Raw genomic sequence first — 18,663 nt, forward strand, 5'->3', positions numbered from 1 at the left:
AGTAATAAACCCAAACTAATGAACAAATTTTTTTAATTGTATGATTAAATTGTTGATTTGCGTTCGAAACTATTTTGGACAGCACACAGAGATGTTTTTTTTTTTTTTTCAAGGTGCTTGTATCAAAATCTTTCTCTCTGAGAAAAGTAAAAAACAAAACGTGAAGGTGAATGTAAATATAAATGTAAATGCTTGCTGGGAAAAGCAGAAACGTGTGAAGAAGCGCTCTAGGTTTGTGTTTATTTGTAAACGACCAGGTCATCATCATGTCTTCGATTTTTTTACTTTCACATTTCTCCTACGATAATCAGCCACAGATCTGCTAGTAATGTTTTTTCCGGGGAGCTGGTGTGAAGTTCATTTGACTGAGGTTACAATTATTTTGCATATGTAAAGGACTGTGCCGTTTTTTTTTTTTCTTGGAAAACATAAATGATGAAATGTGACGTGAACCGAATGTTTCCATTCAGTCCAGAAGGTTTAGCTGATTCTCTGAAGAACTGATCCACTCAGTGGTATTGGTTTCACAAACCCAAATGAGCTGATTCAGTAACCGGAGGAATCTGCCCGGATACAAGAAGTCAAATTAAAGAAAGAAAATATAAATGCTGGGTATAAAAGAAAACGTGCCTACTTTTACCAGCAATAATCACTTCAGCAGTCAGGATTGTTATCATTTCCGTTTTTAAGCAAGAAAAGGGCTAGTGAAAGATTATTAATATTGATGTTGGCTATGGTATTGCAGCCTGACAGTGAAGTGGTCGTGTTGTGGTTGAGAGACTGGTTTTATGGAGGAAGTCTTCTATCACGGCTGTTATGTAATCTCGCGTGCTTGCTTCAGAAGGCCTCCACCTTCAACGTTCAGCAGCAGTATTTCTTACACGCTCACAGCACCAGCAGATCATCACCGTATATCATCACGTCATCTCATCATTACAAGATTTCCTGAAAACAATGGGGATCCCTCTGAAAATGATGCGACTTTCTCCTGGTGGACGATGGTTTTAAACCACAGGTGTGATGACGTCCTCCAAAATCATCAAAGTGAGAACTGATAAAACGTTGCATTGGATAAAAAGTGCCTACCAAATGCAAAATATAATGTTCTATGCTGTTATTAACGATAACAAATATTGATATACTTTCCATAGTATGATATCTATTGGTCTCATTGAAATTTCTTCAACCTTTATTCACCGCCTCTACAGTGTTGGTATTGTGTGTTGGTGCCACTAGTTTGCATGTGGGTTAAAATATTATTTTATTCAAATTATGTTTGAATTTGGTTATTTACAGTAATTTTCAAAGTTTAGGCAACAGTCCCTTGTGCACATCAATCTAATAAATCAGCTTATAAATTAAGTTATTTATTTATTCATTTAGTCATTTTAATCTTAGTAATGGGAGCAAGCAGTGAGATGAGAATGAAATATATTTTATATACTGCTTGGTCCATAAGTCTCAGAATGGGAAACAACTAAACACACAACACAACCGTCTAAACGTTATTTTTACATGGCAGATATTTCGTGTTAAGATAGCTGTCACGAATGGGAAGCGCATTTTGCTTCTTGTTTACGGTATGCAAATCCTTAGCGTAAATGTGTGATTCAAAGCTAGATTTCATAGCAAGTGGGCCAAGATGGCAGCAGCGTAGGTGGTATATGTTTGCTCTTCGAGGAAATAAAGGTGAAATGAGGATATAACCAGTTGCTTTGACTAGTGATAATGCAGACGCAAGTAAAAAACAAAAAAAGTCATGTATTTCCATGCATTCCGCTTCGACGCAGCGTCTGATATCCTTCATCAGTTTGAGAGTTCAGTATCGGCCTCTATTAGTACATCACTTCCTGTTTCACATAAATAATAACCCAAATTCACTTAATCATCCATCATAATGAAAAAAAAACAAATAATATATTTTTGCAGCAAAAGATAATTGAGCTTCACAAGAGTCTTTAAGAAAAGAGCTACAGGAGAGAAAAGTCTCCACCACCAGGCCAATAATTCAGAATTTCCAATCAACAAAACTGTCTGGAAGAGCATGTGTGTCTATATCGTCCCTAACGACCAGCAGAGAAGGAGAGTTTGAGTGGATAAAGACTCAAATGACCACAGCTGGAGAACTGTAGAAAGCAGTTGAATCTCTGCTTCAGAAAACCTAAAAAATTGCCCCTACATCACCATGTTGTTTGGAAGGGTTTCTAGAAAGATTGTCCTCGCTCACCCAAAAACAATCTCCAACATATTCAGTTCACGACGGGAACTTCAAACGGACTGGCTTTTACGTTCAGATGAAACTAAAACATGAGCCTGAGAAACAAGGAGCAGCAAGGATGTTGATTCTCTGGGCGTCCGGTCAGAGGAGAACTGGTCTCAACTGAGTCTGGTTTCTCCCAAGGTTTTTTTTCTCCATTCTGTATGGATGGGGTTTTGGTTCCTCTGTCTTCTTTGTTGGGGACACTTAACTTCTAGTGATTGAGACCGTCTCTGCATTTAATAACAAATTGTTCACTCTCATCATTATACATCCCTGTCATTGTATTCTTCTGCTTTATTCTGTACAGTGCTTTGATACAACCTGTGTTGTTAAAAGCAGTATACAAATAAAAATGATTGATTGATTGATTGATTGATCACTGTTCCTCACCGACAGCAACATGACGACTAACACCTCCTTAGATTCCTCTGTGGCGAGAATCAGTGGCTGGAGGGAGAAAAACGCAAAACATATTAGGAAATCTCTACAGAGGTTAAGTGGGGATTTGGGGCCTTGCAAATTAAACAGAGAATTCACTTCTAGAATTAGCAATCCCTTTTTTAAATTGGCCATGATTTTTTGGACCAAATTAGATGTTCGACCAACTTGTGGCCTATCTTTCTAGCTAAAGTGTAGTTTCATGCCTGGCAAGTTAACTATTTCCTCATCTAACTTCCATCAGCAATGTCTTCTTTTATTGTCCATGGTTTCTCCCCACACAAGTCTCTCCATTAGAATAACGCTGACATAATTGTATATAAGTGTAAAAAAATACAAACGATTTGAATCTTGTGTGAATATGGTTTAATAAAAATTTCAGATCTGGATAAAAGTAAGTTGAAATGGCACGGTTGTATCAACAAATGCCTTTTTCTATCAGTTTCACATTTGTTAACACTATCAGGTAGGTTTAGGGTAGGATTTGGTGTAGGGCATATTTCCAGCATTAACCTTTTGCAACTGAACCGTAAAATACATAACTAAAGCAACATGATAAAAACACAGCAATTTTTACCCGAGTCATGGTAATAAAAAGAGTTTGTGTATTGAAACCGTGTTTTAGCACCACTCTCAAAGTTACATATTTCTTTATGAAACCAGGTTTCCATCTTTACAAACATGACCCAGACCTTAGATGTAATTTTTTTTATGATTAAAATTCAAGATATATTGTTTATGTTCTTATACTGAATGCAAAACTTCTTAATTCATAAGCAATTCATAAGCAACCTTATCAGTTTTACAGTGCCTGTATGAACACATTGACTTGGCGCAGCTTCCTTCAACATCACTTCCTTTTCCTGTGGTTGAGATCACAGCAGCGCGGCGTCAGAAAAGCCTCTTTCCACCAGAACGGACTGAAAGTGAATGAGCAGATCTCTTATCAGTGTGACGTGATGTTCATACTTCTGCATGTCTGTCTCTCTCACCTGTGACTGGAGCTGGAGTTTCAGACAGACTCAGACTTCAGTTCCTTCTTCACAAGTGTCGTCTTGGAAAAGAAAGGATGTAAAAGGACACACGAGCATTAAAGGGGTCATATGATTTCAACTTTTCCTTTCTCTTTGGAGTGTTACAAAGCTGTTAGTGCGTGGATAAGATCCTTAAAGCTGCAAAGACTAAAGTCTGAAACCAAAGACATATTCAGTAACATTTTCTATGAAGCCTGTGTTCATAATACATTATAAATATAATTTTATATAGTAAATGATTGAAAGCGGAGAACATGCACCATGTTTCAAACATCACATCATTAACATCAAATAATTGACACTTCCCTTCAGGTACTTTTTATTAATCAGTAAGTGCGCCAACTACTGGCATACAAAATACAGTGCTTTTACACGTTTGTTGTGGATATGTCTAAACGCAAATTGTTGTTGTGTATACATGAAACTTTTTAAAAACGCAAATGAAAGACTTTTCCATTTTTGACTACATCGTCGTTGTGTTAGTGTACTATTAAACTGCTCTCACCTTCTCCATAGACCTCCACCTCACAAAGAGTAAGATACTGTGAATTTACAGAAATGAACAGATTGACGTATCGACCCTCCATATCGTTACATGTGAAGGTGGAGGAAGCGCCAGCTGGAATACTAGGAATCACAGCACATCTAAAGAGAGATGGAGAAAACCTCATTCAGACTTCATATGTGTTTCAGGGGTTGTTTATGGATATGAAGTCACTGAAAGAGGATCTCACCTGGGATTGTTGTTGCCGTTGTTCTCCAAAGAGTTTCCGATGTGAATCTCAGCTTTTATTCGTTCTGGACAGCAGTCTAGTCTGTTTGTGACGACCACTCTATTAACTCTGTACACAGAGCCCAGATCAAGCCTCCACCATGGGTTAGTCTGAGTATCGGTTGAGGAACACAATGTCGATGGCTGTATAAAACCTGGATTGAAGTCAATGGCTTGTTCAGCAGACCAGCTTCCATAGGTGGATGATTGTGTGGCGGTTCTTCCTATCGCCAAATTACCTTTAAAATTATGCATTTTATGCAACATTATGTAAAAAAATGGTTTTAGTCAGCTTATTTTATACACTTTGCATTTCTTAGGAATGCATTTCTGTCAGGGCTGTCTGATCTGGTCCAGTCTTGACGAAGTCACTGAAATATCTCAACACCTGGCAGCTGTATTTGCAGCACAAAAACCTAGCAATGTACAAAACTGGTGTAGGCTTACTGGTTTTATTAACTTATTCCAAATATGTTCATTATATCATGAAATATCCTGATTCTCAAATATGTATAGGTAAATGCATTTTGCAGAGATCATGTTAGGTAATCTATAATGAGTGATGGACAAAGTGTCTGTAAGTACTACATATTTACCACACATATACATTAACAAGTACAGTTTCTAATCGGTTACCATGTACCTGTAAGTAATCGTTCTGACCCACATTCACCTGCACGTTTCTTATTTGTTACCATGTACTTACAATTCAGGTGAGTACCTTTTTAACACTAGTTACTAGTTAGCATTTAGTTTTAACACTAATTTGCCTGCAGGTACACAATATTTACCATGAGTGTAAGTACACGTACTGTAAAATAAAGTGCTACCAAAACTAGTCAATGAAGTGAGAATAAGTCAAATTGGTCAAAATGGTGCAGAACAAGTTGTTAAGTACTTCTGAATTACCTGAGATAACGTAGACTCCCACTTCACAGAGAGTAAGAATCTTTGAGTCTCCAGGAATATTCACCGTAACATAGCGTCCCTCCATCCCATCACACGAGTAGCTGTAGGTAGCTCCCGCTGGAATAGAAGAAACTACAGCACATCTGGAGAAAGATGAAAGGGTTGTAATTTTTTTCTTCTCTTACCCCTGAACTGCTGCCATTTTAGAAAGATAACCGTCTGATTATCATAGCTAAACCATTTTTTGAATGGATTTTTTTGATGTATAACGGTGTAAATCTATGCTAGCAATTTAACACATCCTTGGTGAATAAAAGTCTTAATGTCTTTTAAAAAACAGCAGTGAACAGCCTCGGACAGCAGTGTATATTGTTATAAATCTTAAATAAATGGTGTCCTTTAACCTTTTATTGATCAAAGAATCCTGAAAAAAAATTATCATGGGCTCCCATAAAAAATAAAACGGAACAACATTATAAAACATTAACAACATTATTAAACAACATTAACAACATTATTAAACAACATTATTAAAACGGTTACTGGCAGGTACCTCTCTCTAAACATTCTCAAGCCAAAACTGCTTTTTCTACCCCCAGTGGCCACTGGCAGTACCGGACCCTTCCCTTTGGTCTTCACGGGGCCCCAGCAACCTTCCAGCACATGATGAACGTCATCTTACGGCTGCACCAGAATTACGCTGCGGCCTACCTTGACGACGTCGTGATCCACTCGGAGACCTGGGAGGATCACCTGGAGCTTTTTGCGGAGGGTGCTGTCTGAACTCCGGCGGGCTGGGCTCACAGCCAACCCCAAGAAATGTCATCTGGCGCTCTTCGAAGCAAGGTACCTGGGTTTTCAAGTTGGGAGGGGTCTCATTCGTCCCCAAGAGAAAAAGGTGGAAGCAGTACAGAACGCACCTCGGCCCCTCACCAAGACCCATGTACGTTGCTTTCCTGGGGTTGGCGGGCTACTATAGATGTTTTATCCCTAACTTCTCCTCTTTAGCTGCCTCCCTATCAGACCTGACCAGGAAGGGGCAGCCAGAGAAGGTGAACTGGCCCCCCTACCACGGAGAAGGCCTTCCAGGAGATCAAGACTGCACTGACCTCGGAACCAGTGCTCCGAGCCCCAGACTTCAGCTGCCCTTCCTGTTACAGGCGGATGCCTCCGACACGGGACTGGGAGCAGTCCTATCCCAGATCCAGGAGGGAGAGGAGCATCCGTCTTATACATCAGCCGAAAGCTGACCCGGCCGAGAGAAACTATGCTGCAGTAGAAAAGGAAGCCCTGGCCGTCAAGTTTACCTTACCTGAGGATAAACTGAATAAGGTAGAAGGTGCAGGAGATTTGTGCACCATAAAACAATATATATATATATATATATATATATATATATATATATATATATATATATATATATATAGATGCCTCATTAGCAACGTATATGTAAGCCATTATCCGCCATATTGACTTGATGTCAATATACATTTATATAAGATGGCGCGCGAATGGCAGCCTCAGTGCTTCGCTCTCAAGTGCTCGTATTGTTTTTGTTAGTTTTTCCTGTTTTTTGTTTATCAAACACCATTGTTTTTACCAGGGATGAACTGCTGATCATTCGGCAGACCACTCCGCAAAATATCTCACCGGTCTTTGATTATTCCGACGTCTTGTTGAACATCGTAGTTAGCGGGGCAGCGGAGCTGGTCAAAAGCCCAAGGCCGCGCAGACGGGGGAAACAGGCCGGCGCTTGTGAAACTCAGACAACGCGGACTCCGAACGCCATTGCCCAGCATTCAATTGGCGAACCTCCACTCTCTACCCAACATAATGGACGAACTTCTTCTGCTTACCCAGACTAACAGGGATTTCTCAAACTCTGCTGCTCTGTGTTTCATGGAAACCTGGCTAAACGATGCAATTCCAGACAGCGCATAAAGTCTGTCGGGCTTTCAGCTGCTTAGAGCGGATTGTGTCGCAGAATTAACAGTGAAATCGCGCGGTGGCGGGACGTGCTTTTACGTCAATGAAAGGTGGTGTACAGATGTAACTGTGTTAAAGAAGATGTGTTGCAACAATGTAGAAGCACTCTTCATTAACTGCAAGCCTTTCTACTCGCTGCGGGAGTTTTGCTTGTTTATTCTGGTGTGTGTTTACATCCCTCCGCAAGCGCACGTGAGTCTGGCTTTACAAAAACTCGCCGATCTGATCACAGAGACTGAGCAACAACACCCGGACTCTGTTTTAATCATTCTCGGGACTTTAATAAAGCCAATCTCTCACGTGAACTGCCAAAATTCAGACAGCACGTTACCTGTCCAACCAGGGACCGTAACATACTGGATCACTGCTACACCGTAATAAAGGATGCTTATCACTCCGTCCAACGAGCTGCCCTGGGACTCTCTGATCACTGTTTGGTCCATCTCATACCGACCTACAGGCAAAAGCTGAAATCAGCTAAACCTGTTCTTAGGACTGTAAAAAGATGGACTAATGAAGCAGAGTGGGATTTACAAACCTGCTTTTCTCTCACTGATTGGACTGTCTTTGAAGCTGCTGCCACAGATCTGGACGAGCTCACAGAAACGGTAACATCATATATTAGTTTCTGTGAGGACATATGTATTCCTACCAGGACTTATTTAACTTACAACAATGACAAACCATGGTTCACTGCTAAACTCAGTCAGCTCCGTCAAGCCAAAGAAGATGCTCGCAGGATAGGGGACAGAGCCTTGTATAAGCAGGTCAAGTACACACTAGAAAAGGAGATCAGAGTGGCGAAGAGGAATTATTCTGAAAAGCTTTGCACCCAGTTCTCCTCTAGTGACACAGCTTCTGTGTGGAAAGGTCTGAAAGACATCACCAATTACAAGGCACCATCCCCCAGCACTGTGGCAAATCAACAACTGGTAGACGACCTGAACGAGTTCTACTGCAGGTTTGAAAAGGAACCATTCTCACCTCCTGTAATCCCCTCTCCCCACACCTGCCCTTCAACTCAGCGAAGATGACGTGTGCCAGGTCTTCAGGAAGAACAAAAGAAGAAAGGCACCAGACCCAGACGGTGTTACTCCAGCCTGTCTTAATTCCTGTGCTGACCAACTGGCCCCCATCTTCACTCAGATCTTCAACAGATCATTGGAGCTGTGTGTAGTACCTTCATGCTTCAAACGCTCCACCATCATCCCCATCTCAAAGAAACCCAAAATTAATGGACTTAATGATTTCAGACCCGTGGCTCTAACGTCGGTGGTCATGAAATAATTTGAAAAACTGGTTCTGGGTTATCTGAAGGACTTTACAGGACCCCTACTGGACCCCTGCAGTTTGCGTACACAGAGCAAACAGGTCAGTGGACGATGCAGTCAATATGGGACTGCACTATGTTCTGCAACACCTAGACTGACCAGGGATTTATGTGAGGATCCTGTTTGTGGACTTCAGTTCGGCCTTCAACACCATCATACCAAATCTCCTCCACCCCAAACTAACCCAGCTCTCGGTGCCCACCTCCGTCTGTCAGTGGATCAGCAGCTTCCTGACAGACAGACAGCAGGTAGTGAGGCTGGGAAAATTCTCATCCAGCACCCGCACAACCAGCACTGGAGCCCCTCAGGGTTGTGTCCTCTCCCCACTGCTCTTCTCCCTCTACACGAATGACTGCACCCCTAAAGACGCCTCTGTCAAACTCCTGAAGTTTGCAGATGACACCACAGTCATCGGCCTCATACAGGACGGTGACGAGTCTGATTACAGACAGATGCTTTCAAGATGGCGCCGCGAATGGCAGCCTCGGTGCTTAGCTCTCAAGTGCTCGTGTTGTTTTTGTTAGTTTTTCCTGTTTTTTGTTTATCAAACACCATCGTTTTTACCAGGGATGAACTGCTGAACATTCGGCAGACCACTCCGCAAAATATTTCACCGGTCTTTGATTATTCCGACGTCTTGTTGAACATCGTAGTTAGCGGAGCAGCGGTGCTGGTCAAAAGCCCAAGGCCGCGCAGACGGGGGAAACGGGCCGGCACGCTTGTGAAACTCAGACAACATGGACTCCGAACGCCGTTGCCCAGCATTCACTTGGCAAACCTCCGCTCTCTACCCAACAAAATGGACGAACTTCTTCTGTTTACCCGGACTAACAGGGATTTCTCAAACTCTGCTGCTCTGTGTTTCACGGAAACCTGGCTAAACGATGCAATTCCAGACAGCGCATTAAGTCTGCCGGGCTTTCAGCTGTTTAGAGCGGATCGCGTCGCAGAATTAACGGGGAAATCGCGCGGCGGCGGGACGTGCTTTTACATCAATGAAAGGTGGTGTACAGATGTACAGATGTGGACGAGCTCACAGAAACTATAACATCATATATTAGTTTCTGTGATCCTTGTGGATCCTTGTGATCCTTCTGTGGTCATGAAATCATTTGAAAAACTGGTTCTGGGTTATCTGAAGAACTTTACAGGACCCCTACTGGACCCCCTGCAGTTTGCGTACAGAGCAAACAGGTCAGTGGACAATGCAGTCAATATGGGACTGCATTATGTTCTGCAACACCTAGACAGACCAGGGACTTATGTGAGGATCCTGTTTGTGGACTTCAGTTCGGCCTTCAACACCATCATACCAAATCTCCTCCACCCCAAACTAACCCAGCTCTCAGTGCCCACCTCCGTCTGTCAGTGGATCAGCAGCTTCCTGACAGACAGACAGCAGGTAGTGAGGCTGGGAAAATTCTCATCCAGCACCCGCACAACCAGCACTGGAGCCCCTCAGGGTTGTGTCCTCTCCCCACTGCTCTTCTCCCTCTACACGAATGACTGCACCTCTAAAGATGCCTCTGTCAAACACCTGAAGTTTGCAGACGACACCACAGTCATCGGCCTCATACAGGACGGTGACGAGTCTGCTTACAGACAGGAGGTCAAAGAGCTGGCTGAGTGGTGCAGTCTGAATAACTTGGAGCTCAACGCACTCAAAACAGTAGAGATGATAGTGGACTTCAGGAGGAACTCCCCTACACTCCCCCCACTCACCATCATGGACAGCACTGTGGCAACAGTGGAGTCATTCAGGTTCCTGGGCACCACAATCTCCCAGGACCTGAAGTTGGACACTCACATTGACTCCATTGTTAAAAAGGCCCAGCAGAGATTGTACTTCCTTCGTCAGCTGAGGGAGTTCAACCTGCCACAGGAGGTGCTGAAACAGTTCTACTCGGCCATCATACAATCCATCCTCTGCACTTCCATAACTGTCTGGTTCAGCTCAGCTACCAACTATGACCTCAGAAGACTACAGAGGGTAGTCAGGACTTCTAAGAGAATCATTGGTACAACCCTCCCCACTCTCCAAGAACTGTACCTATCCACATTAAAAAAAAGGGTTAAGAAAATCACTCTGGACCCCTCACATCCCGCACACTCCATCTTCGAACTGTTGCCGTCTGGTCTCCGCTACAGAGCACTGAGTACCAGGACAGCCAGACACAGGAACAGTTTCTTCCCCCAGGCAGTCCATGTCATGAACACTTGAGGACACTTATTTATTTAACATACAGATTTGCACACAACACTGCACAAAAATAATTCACTTGAATGTTTATAGTATATATTTTTATTTTTTTCTATTTTTTATATTTGCTGTGTTGCACATTTTATTTTTATTTTTTTGTATGTTGTACATAATTCTCTTTATATCTGTCTTGTCTTGTTATTGTGTTGCACTGTAGAGTTTTTGTCACTAAAACAAATTCCTCGTATGTGCAAACATACCTGGCAATAAAGTGATTCTGATTCTGATTCTGAGGTCAAAGAGCTGGCTGAATGGTGCAGTCTGAACAACTTGGAGCTCAATACGCTCAAAACAGTGGAGATGATAGTGGACTTCAGGAGGAACCCCCCTGTACTCCCCCCACTCACCATCATGGACAGCACTGTGGCAACAGTGGAGTCATTCAGGTTCCTGGGCACCACAATCTCCCAGGACCTGAAGTGGGACACTCACATTGACTCCATTGTTAAAAAGGCCCAGCAGAGATTGTACTTCCTTCATCAGCTGAGGAAGTTCAACCTGCCACAGGAGCTGCTGAAACAGTTCTACTCGGCCATCATACAATCCATCCTCTGCACTTCCATAACTGTCTGGTTCAGCTCAGCTACCAACTATGACCTCAGAAGACTACAGAGGGTAGTCGGTAGTCAGGACTTCTGAGAGAATCATTGGTACAACCCTCCCCACTCTCCAAGAACTGTACCTATCCACATTAAACAAAAGGGTTAAGAAAATCACTCTGGACCCCTCACATCCCGCACACTCCATCTTCAAACTGTTGCCGTCTGGTCGCCGCTACAGAGCACTGAGTACCAGGACAGCCAGACACAGGAACAGTTTCTTCCCCCAGGCAGTCCATGTCATGAACACTTGAGGACACTTATTTATTTAACATACAGATTTGCACATAACACTGCACAAACATAATTCCTGTTACACTTGAATGTTTATAGTATATATTTTTATTTTTATTTTTTTCTATTTTTATTTTTGCTGTTGCACATTTTATATTTTGTATATTGTACATAATTCTCTTTATATCTGTCTTTTCTTGTTATCGTGTTGCACTGTAGAGTTTTGTCACTAAAACAAATTCCTCGTATGTGCAAACATACCTGGCAATAAAGTGATTCTGATTCTGATTCTGATGACAGGAATCACTGAATATTCGAAAGATGTCACACTCACGCATAGAGAAGGTCTGCGATTCTGTGTGAACCTCCAGTATGGTGAATGACGTCAAATTGATTCCAACATGGTGGCCGCATCTTTGAGCCTAGAACAGTCCAACGGGGCGTCTATTGAATTGGGTCTGTCTTGTTCACATTATCCCCATCGGTCTTATTATATGCATTAAAAGGAAGGACAGAGAGGCATCCGGAACAGATGCCCGAGCCACCTCAGCTGGCCTCTCTCGATGTGGAGGAGTAGCAGGTCTACTCCGAGCACCTCCCGAGTGACTGAACTCCTCACCCTATCTCTAAGGGAGCGCCCAGCCACCCTATGGAGGAAACTCATTTCGGCCGCTTGTATCCGGGATCTCGTCCTTTCGGTCATGACCCAAAGCTCATGACCATAGGTGAGAGTAGGAAAGAAGTTTGACCGGTAAATCGAGAGCTTCGCCTTGCGGCTCAGCTCCTTCTTCACCATGACAGACCAGTACAGCGAACGCATTACTGCAGAAGCTGCACCGATCCGTCTGTCGATCTCTCGTTCCATCCTTCCCTCACTCGTGAACAAGACCCCAAGATACTGAAACTCCTCCACCTGAGGCAGGAACTCCCCACCAACCTGAAGGGGGCAAGCCACCCTTGTCCGACTGAGAACCATGGCCTCAGACTTAGAGGTGCTGATTCTCATCCCAGCCGCTTCACACTCAGCTGCAAACCGCACCAGCGCACACTGTAGGTCTTGGCCAGATGCAGCCAACAGAACAACATCATCAGCAAAAAGCAGAGAAGCTATTCTGTGGTCACCAAACCAGACCCCCTCTGGCCCCCGGCTGCGCCTCTAGAAATCCTGTCCATAAAAATAATGAACAGGACCGGTGACAAAGGGCAGCCCTGTCGGAGTCCAACATGCACTGGGAACAAGTCTGACTTAATGCCGGCAATGCGAACCAAGCTCCTGCTCTGATCATACAGGGATCGGACAGCCCTTAGCAAAGGGCCCCTTACCCCATATTCCCAAAGCACCCCCCACAGGACACTACGAGGAACCTGGTCGAATGCCTTCTCCAAATCCACAAAACACATGTGGACTGGTTGGGCAAACTCCCAGGAACCCTCCAGCATCCTGAAGAGGGTATAGAGCTGGTCCAGTGTTCCACGTCCAGGACGAAACCTGCATTGTTTCTTCATTGAGGTTCAACTATCGGACGGATTCTCCTCTCCAGTACCTCTCCATAGACTTTCGCAGGGAGGCTGAGAAGTGTGATCCCCCTATAGTTGGAGCACACCCTCCGGTCCCCCTTCTTAAAAAGAGGAACCACCACCCCGGTCTGCCAGTCCAGAGGCACCGTCCCCCGCGTCCATGCGATGCTGCAGAGGCGTGTCAGCCAAGACAGCCCTACAACATCCAGAGACCCTGGTGCCTTGCCACCGAGGAGCTTCTCAACAACCTCAGTGACCTCAGCCAGGGTGATGGTCGAGCCCCAGGTCCCCGGCCTCTGCTCCTTCAGTGGAAGACAAGTTGGCGGGATTGAGGAGATCCTTAAAGTATTCTTTCCACCGCCCGACAATATCCCCAGTCGAGGTTAGCAGGTTCCCACCAGCACTGTATATGGTGTTGGCAGGGCACTGCTTCCCTTTTCTGAGGCGTCTGACGGTTTGCCAGAACCTCTTTGAGGCCGTCCGATAGTCATTTTCCATGGCCTCCCCGAACTCCTCCCAGACCCGAGTTTTTGCCTGCACAACCACCCGGCCAGCGGTCCGCTTGGCCCACCTGTACCTGTCAGCTGCCTCAGGAGTCCCATGAGCCAACCAGGCCCGATAGGACTCCTTCTTCAGCTTGACGGCATCCCTTACTTCCGATGTCCACCATCGGGTTCAGGGATTGCCGCCACGACATGCACCAGAGACTTTACGGCCACAGCTCCGGACGGCTGCATCGACCAAAGAGGTAGAGAACATAGTCCACTCGGACTCAATGTCTCCAGCCTCCCTCGGGATCCGGTCAAAGCTCTGCCGGAGGCGGGAGTTGAAGATCTCCCTGACAGGGGTCTCTGCCAAACGTTCCCAACAGACCCTCACGGTGCGTTTGGGCCTGCCAAGTCTGTCTGGCCTCCTCCCCCGCCAATCAATCAATCAATCAATCAATCATTTTTATTTATATAGCGCTTTTAACAACACAGGTTGCATCAAAGCACTGTACAGTATAATGACAGGGATATATAGTGACGAGAGTGACCAATTTCTTATTAAATGCAGAGACGGTCTCTGTAGTCAATTCAACGATAGTCACTAGAAGTTAAGTGTCCCCAACCAAGCAAGCCAGAGGCGACAGCGGCAAGGAAACAAAACCCCATGCATACAGAATGGAGAAAAAAACCTTGGGAGAAACCAGACTCAGTTGGGGTCAGTTCTCCTCTGACCGGACGCCCAGCACTTAACCTCCAGTTCAATTTTAAGCGCAGCTGTGTCAGATAGTGTAAATGACTTAGTGTGTGCGTGTGTGTGTGTGCATCAGGATCTGGTGATCTGTCGACGGGCGCATCTAGGTTTTCTGGTCTCTGATGAACATAATCTCTGGGTGCTGATCCACCATCTAGTCTGGATACAAACTGTGAAAACAGATTGAGAAAGAAACAGGACTAATATTAGCGTAGATGCCATTCTTTTTACGATGTCACAAGTACATCGTATTTTAGGAGATAGTGTTCCCGGTTCCAGCAAATCTAAGTAATGCAGCCTAAAAATCCTTTAACGGATTTGAATAATAAAAGATGTGTTGGTGTGTTATGTGTAGGCTAAGTTAAAAAGATGTGTCTTTAATCTAGATTTAAACTGGCAGAGTGTGTCTGCTTCCCGAACAGAGTTAGGGGAGATTGTTCCAGAGTTTAGGTGCTAGATAGGAAAATGATCTGCCGCCCGCAGTTGATTTTGATATTCTAGGTATTATCAAATGGCCAGAGTTTTGAGAACGCAGCGGACGTGCAGGACTATAATGTGATAAGAGCTCGCTCAAGTATTGAGGAGCTAAACCATTCAGGGCTTTATAGGTAATTAATAGGATTTTAAAATCTATTCGATGTTTGATAGGGAGCCAGTGCAGTGTTGACAGAACTGGGCTAATGTGATCATACTTCCTAGTTCTAGTAAGGACTCTGGCTGCTGCGTTTTGGACTAGCTGAAGTTTGTTTATTAAGCGTGCAGAACAACCACCCAATAAAGCATTGCAATAATCTAACCTTGAGGTCATAAGCGCATGAATTAATATTTCTGCATTAGAGGTTGAAAGCATAGGTCGTAATTTAGATTTATTTTTAAGATGGAAAACGCAGTTTTACAGATGCTAGAAACATGATTTTCAAAGGAAAGATTGCGGTCAAACAGCACACCTAGGTTCCTAACTGATGATGAAGAATTAACAGAGCAGCCATCAAGTGATAGGCTGTGTTCTAGATTATTATATGTGGGGTTTTTAGGTCCAATTATTAGCACCTCTGTTTTTCAGAATTTAACATTAAGAAGTTACTCATCATCCAGCTTTTTATATCGACTATGCATTCTGTTAGATTCTCAATTTGGTGTGTATCACCAGGCTGCGCTGAAATATAGAGCTGAGTATCATCAGCATAGCAGTGAAAGCTAACACCATGACTCCTGATAATATCTCCCAGAGGTAACATGTAAAGGTTGAAAAGTAACGGTCCTAGCACTGAGCCTTGAGGAACTCCATATTTCACTTTTGATCGATATGATACCTCCTCATTTAATGCCACAAACTGATAGCGGTCAGATAGATATGATGTAAGCCATGCTAAGGCGCTTCCTCTAATGCCAACATAGTTTTCTAGTCTATCCAAGAGAATGTTGTGATTGATAGTATCGAATGCTGCGCTAAGATCTAATAGCACTAATAACGAGATAAAACCACGATCAGATGATAGAAGCAGGTCATTAGTAACTCTAATGAGAGCAGTCTCAGTACTATGGTACGGTCTAAAACCTGATTGGAAATCCTCACAGACACCATTTTTTCTAAAAAGGAATACAGTTGTGAGGATACTACCTTTTCTAGTATCTTTGACAGAAAAGGGAGATTAGAGATTGGTCTGTAATTTACTAAGTCTTTGGGATCAAGATGTGGTTTCTTAATGATAGGTTTAACTACAGCCAGTTTAAAGGTTTTGGGAACATATCCTAATGACAATGATGAATTAATAATGTTCAAAATAGGATCTATGACTTCTGGAAGCAGATCTTTTAATAGTTTAGATGGAATAAGGTCTAACATACATGTTGCTGGTTTAGATGATTTAACAAGTTTGTACAAGTCTTCTTCTCCTATAATAGAGAAAGAGTGTAATTTTTCCTCAGGGGATCTAAAGCTCATTATCTGATGTGAAACTGTAGTTGACGGCTGCATAGTTACAATTTTATCTCTGATGGTATCAATCTTAGAAGTAAAGAAATTCATGAACTCATTGCAGCTATACTCTTGGGGCATATTAGCACCTGCTGATGCTTTATTTTTGTTAATTTAGTCACTGTACTGAATAAATACCGGGGTTGTGTTTGTTTTCTTCTAAAAGGGATGAAAAATAATCAGATCTTGCTATTTTTAATGCTTTTCTGTATGACAGCATACTCTCCCGCCAGGCAATACGAAATACTTCTAATTTGGTTTTTCTCCACCTGCGCTCCATTTTCCGGGCTGCTCTCTTTAGGGTGCGTGTGTTGTCATTATACCATGGAGTCAGATTGTTTTCTTTTATCTTTTTAAGTGCAAAGGAGCAACTGTATCTAAAGTGCTAGAAAAAGAGAGTGCATAGTTTCTGTTACATCATCAAGTTTTTGCATCGTATTGGATGAACTAAGGAATTGAGATAAGTCAGGAAGGTTATTTAGAAAGCTTTCTTTTGTGGTGGAGGTGATGGTTCTACCATACTTGTAATAAGGTGCAGAGTTTACAGGTTTAACTATACAGAGTTCACACAAGACTAGATAGTGATCTGAAATGTCATCACTTTGCTGCAGTACTTCAACCATTTTAACATCTATTCCATGTGACAGTATTAGATCTAGAGTATGATTTTGACAATGAGTAGGTCCAGAGACGTGTTGTCTAACCCCAATGGAGTTTAAAATGTCTAAGAAAGCTGATCCTAATGAGTCTTTTCATTATCAACATGGATATTAAAATCGCCAACAATTAAGACTTTATATCTGCCAGTACTAACTCAGTTAGAAAATCAGCAAATTCTTTGATGAAATCTGTGCTGTGCCCTGGTGGCCTGTATACAGTAGCCAGTACAAACATGACAGAAGATTTATCACTAGCACATGATTCTGTAGATAATGTTATATGCAGCACCAAAACTTCAAATGAGTTATACTTAAAGCCTGCCCTCTGAGAAGTACTAAGAATATTGTTATAAATTGTAGCAACACCTCCCCTCTACCTTTTAAACGTGGCTCATTTTTATAGAAATAATTTTGGGGGTAGATTCATTTAGAGTAATATAATCATCTGGTTTTAGCCAGGTTTCTGTCAAACAAAGCAAATCTAGCTTCTGATCATTGATCAAATCATATACATAAAGTGCTTTTGTGGAAAGTGATCTAATATTTAGCGAGCCAAGTTTTATCGTTTGCTTATTTGAATTATAGGTAGTTTTAATTTGTTGGACATTAATTAAATTATTGCTTTTGATTAGGTTTGGACGTTCTCTGCATATTCTAATTCGGGGAACAGACACAGTCTCTATAGTGTGATATCTAGGTGAAAGAGTCTCTATGTGCTGAGAATTAACTGCCTTCTGTGACGTGAGGCAGCTAGCAGACGGTCGGTTTAGCCGGTCTGTCTGCTTCCTGACCTGGGCACTAGTTGGTCATGTTGGAGCTATAAGACTATATGCCATATTTCTAGATAAATGCCATATTTCAATGGATCCAACTCACCACCAGGTGATGATCAGTTGACAGCTCTGCCCCTCTCTTCACCCGAGTGTCCAAGACATGCGGCCGGAGATCGGATGATACAACCACAAAGTCTATCATCGACCTCCGCCCTAGGGTGTCCTGATGCCACGTGCACTGGTGGACACCCTTATGCTTGAACATGGTCTTCGTTATGGACAGACCGTGACTAGCACAGAATTCCAACAACAGAACCCTCCTCAGGTTTAGATCAGGGGGGCCGTTCCTCCCAATCACGCCCCTCCAGGTGTCACTAGCATTACCAACGTGAGCGTTGAAGTCCCCCAGCAGGACGACAGAGTCCCCGGTTGGAGCACTTTCCAGGACCCCTCCCAAGGACTCCAAGAAGGCCGGGTACTCTACACTGCCATCGGCCCGTAGGCACAAATGACAGTGAGAGTCCTCCCCCAACCCGAAGTCGCAGGGAGGCGACCCTCCCGTCCACCGGGTTAAACTCCAACACGTGGCGGCTAAGCTGGGAGCTATGAGCAAGCCCACACCAGCCTGCCGCCTCTCACTGTGGGCAACACCAGAGTAGTAAAGAGAGTCCAG

The 18,663-nt window shown here is 43.4% G+C and overlaps 1 protein-coding gene across 2 annotated transcripts; it reads right to left on the bottom strand.

Annotated features, from left to right (window-relative positions):
* Positions 1-3,064: 3,064 nt before the first annotated feature.
* LOC122349035 (fucolectin-like) lies at positions 3,065-6,465 on the bottom strand. 2 transcript variants are annotated; one of them, XM_043244960.1, is made up of 5 exons: positions 5,414-6,465; positions 4,467-4,743; positions 4,238-4,377; positions 3,691-3,752; positions 3,065-3,618 (listed from the first exon to the last, which is right to left on the bottom strand). In XM_043244960.1, exons 1-4 carry the CDS (start codon positions 5,496-5,498, stop codon positions 3,721-3,723), a joined length of 534 nt encoding a protein of 177 aa, XP_043100895.1. In that variant the 5' UTR covers positions 5,499-6,465; the 3' UTR covers positions 3,065-3,618; positions 3,691-3,720. The 2 variants fall into 2 exon arrangements, with proteins under 2 accessions (XP_043100895.1, XP_043100894.1); XM_043244959.1 differs by having other exon boundaries at positions 3,065-3,752.
* Between the last annotated feature and the right edge of the window lie 12,198 nt (positions 6,466-18,663).

The sequence above is a fragment of the Puntigrus tetrazona genome, chromosome 7, assembly GCF_018831695.1.
Source record: "Puntigrus tetrazona isolate hp1 chromosome 7, ASM1883169v1, whole genome shotgun sequence".
NCBI lineage: Eukaryota > Metazoa > Chordata > Actinopteri > Cypriniformes > Cyprinidae > Puntigrus > Puntigrus tetrazona.

What these genes read in the sequence shown, in the direction of transcription:
- LOC122349035 (XM_043244960.1), bottom strand. Translation starts at nt 5,498, where the DNA reads ATGGAGGGACGCTATGTTACGGTGAATATTCCTGGAGACTCAAAGATT. An exon ending in GGGAGTCTACGTTATCTCAG is followed by an intron (nt 4,744 to 5,413) that starts GTAATTCAGAAG and finishes ATAATTTTAAAG; the next exon opens with GTAATTTGGCGATAGGAAGA. An exon ending in GGTGGAGGTCTATGGAGAAG is followed by an intron (nt 3,753 to 4,237) that starts GTGAGAGCAGTT and finishes TTCTTTTCCAAG; the next exon opens with ACGACACTTGTGAAGAAGGA.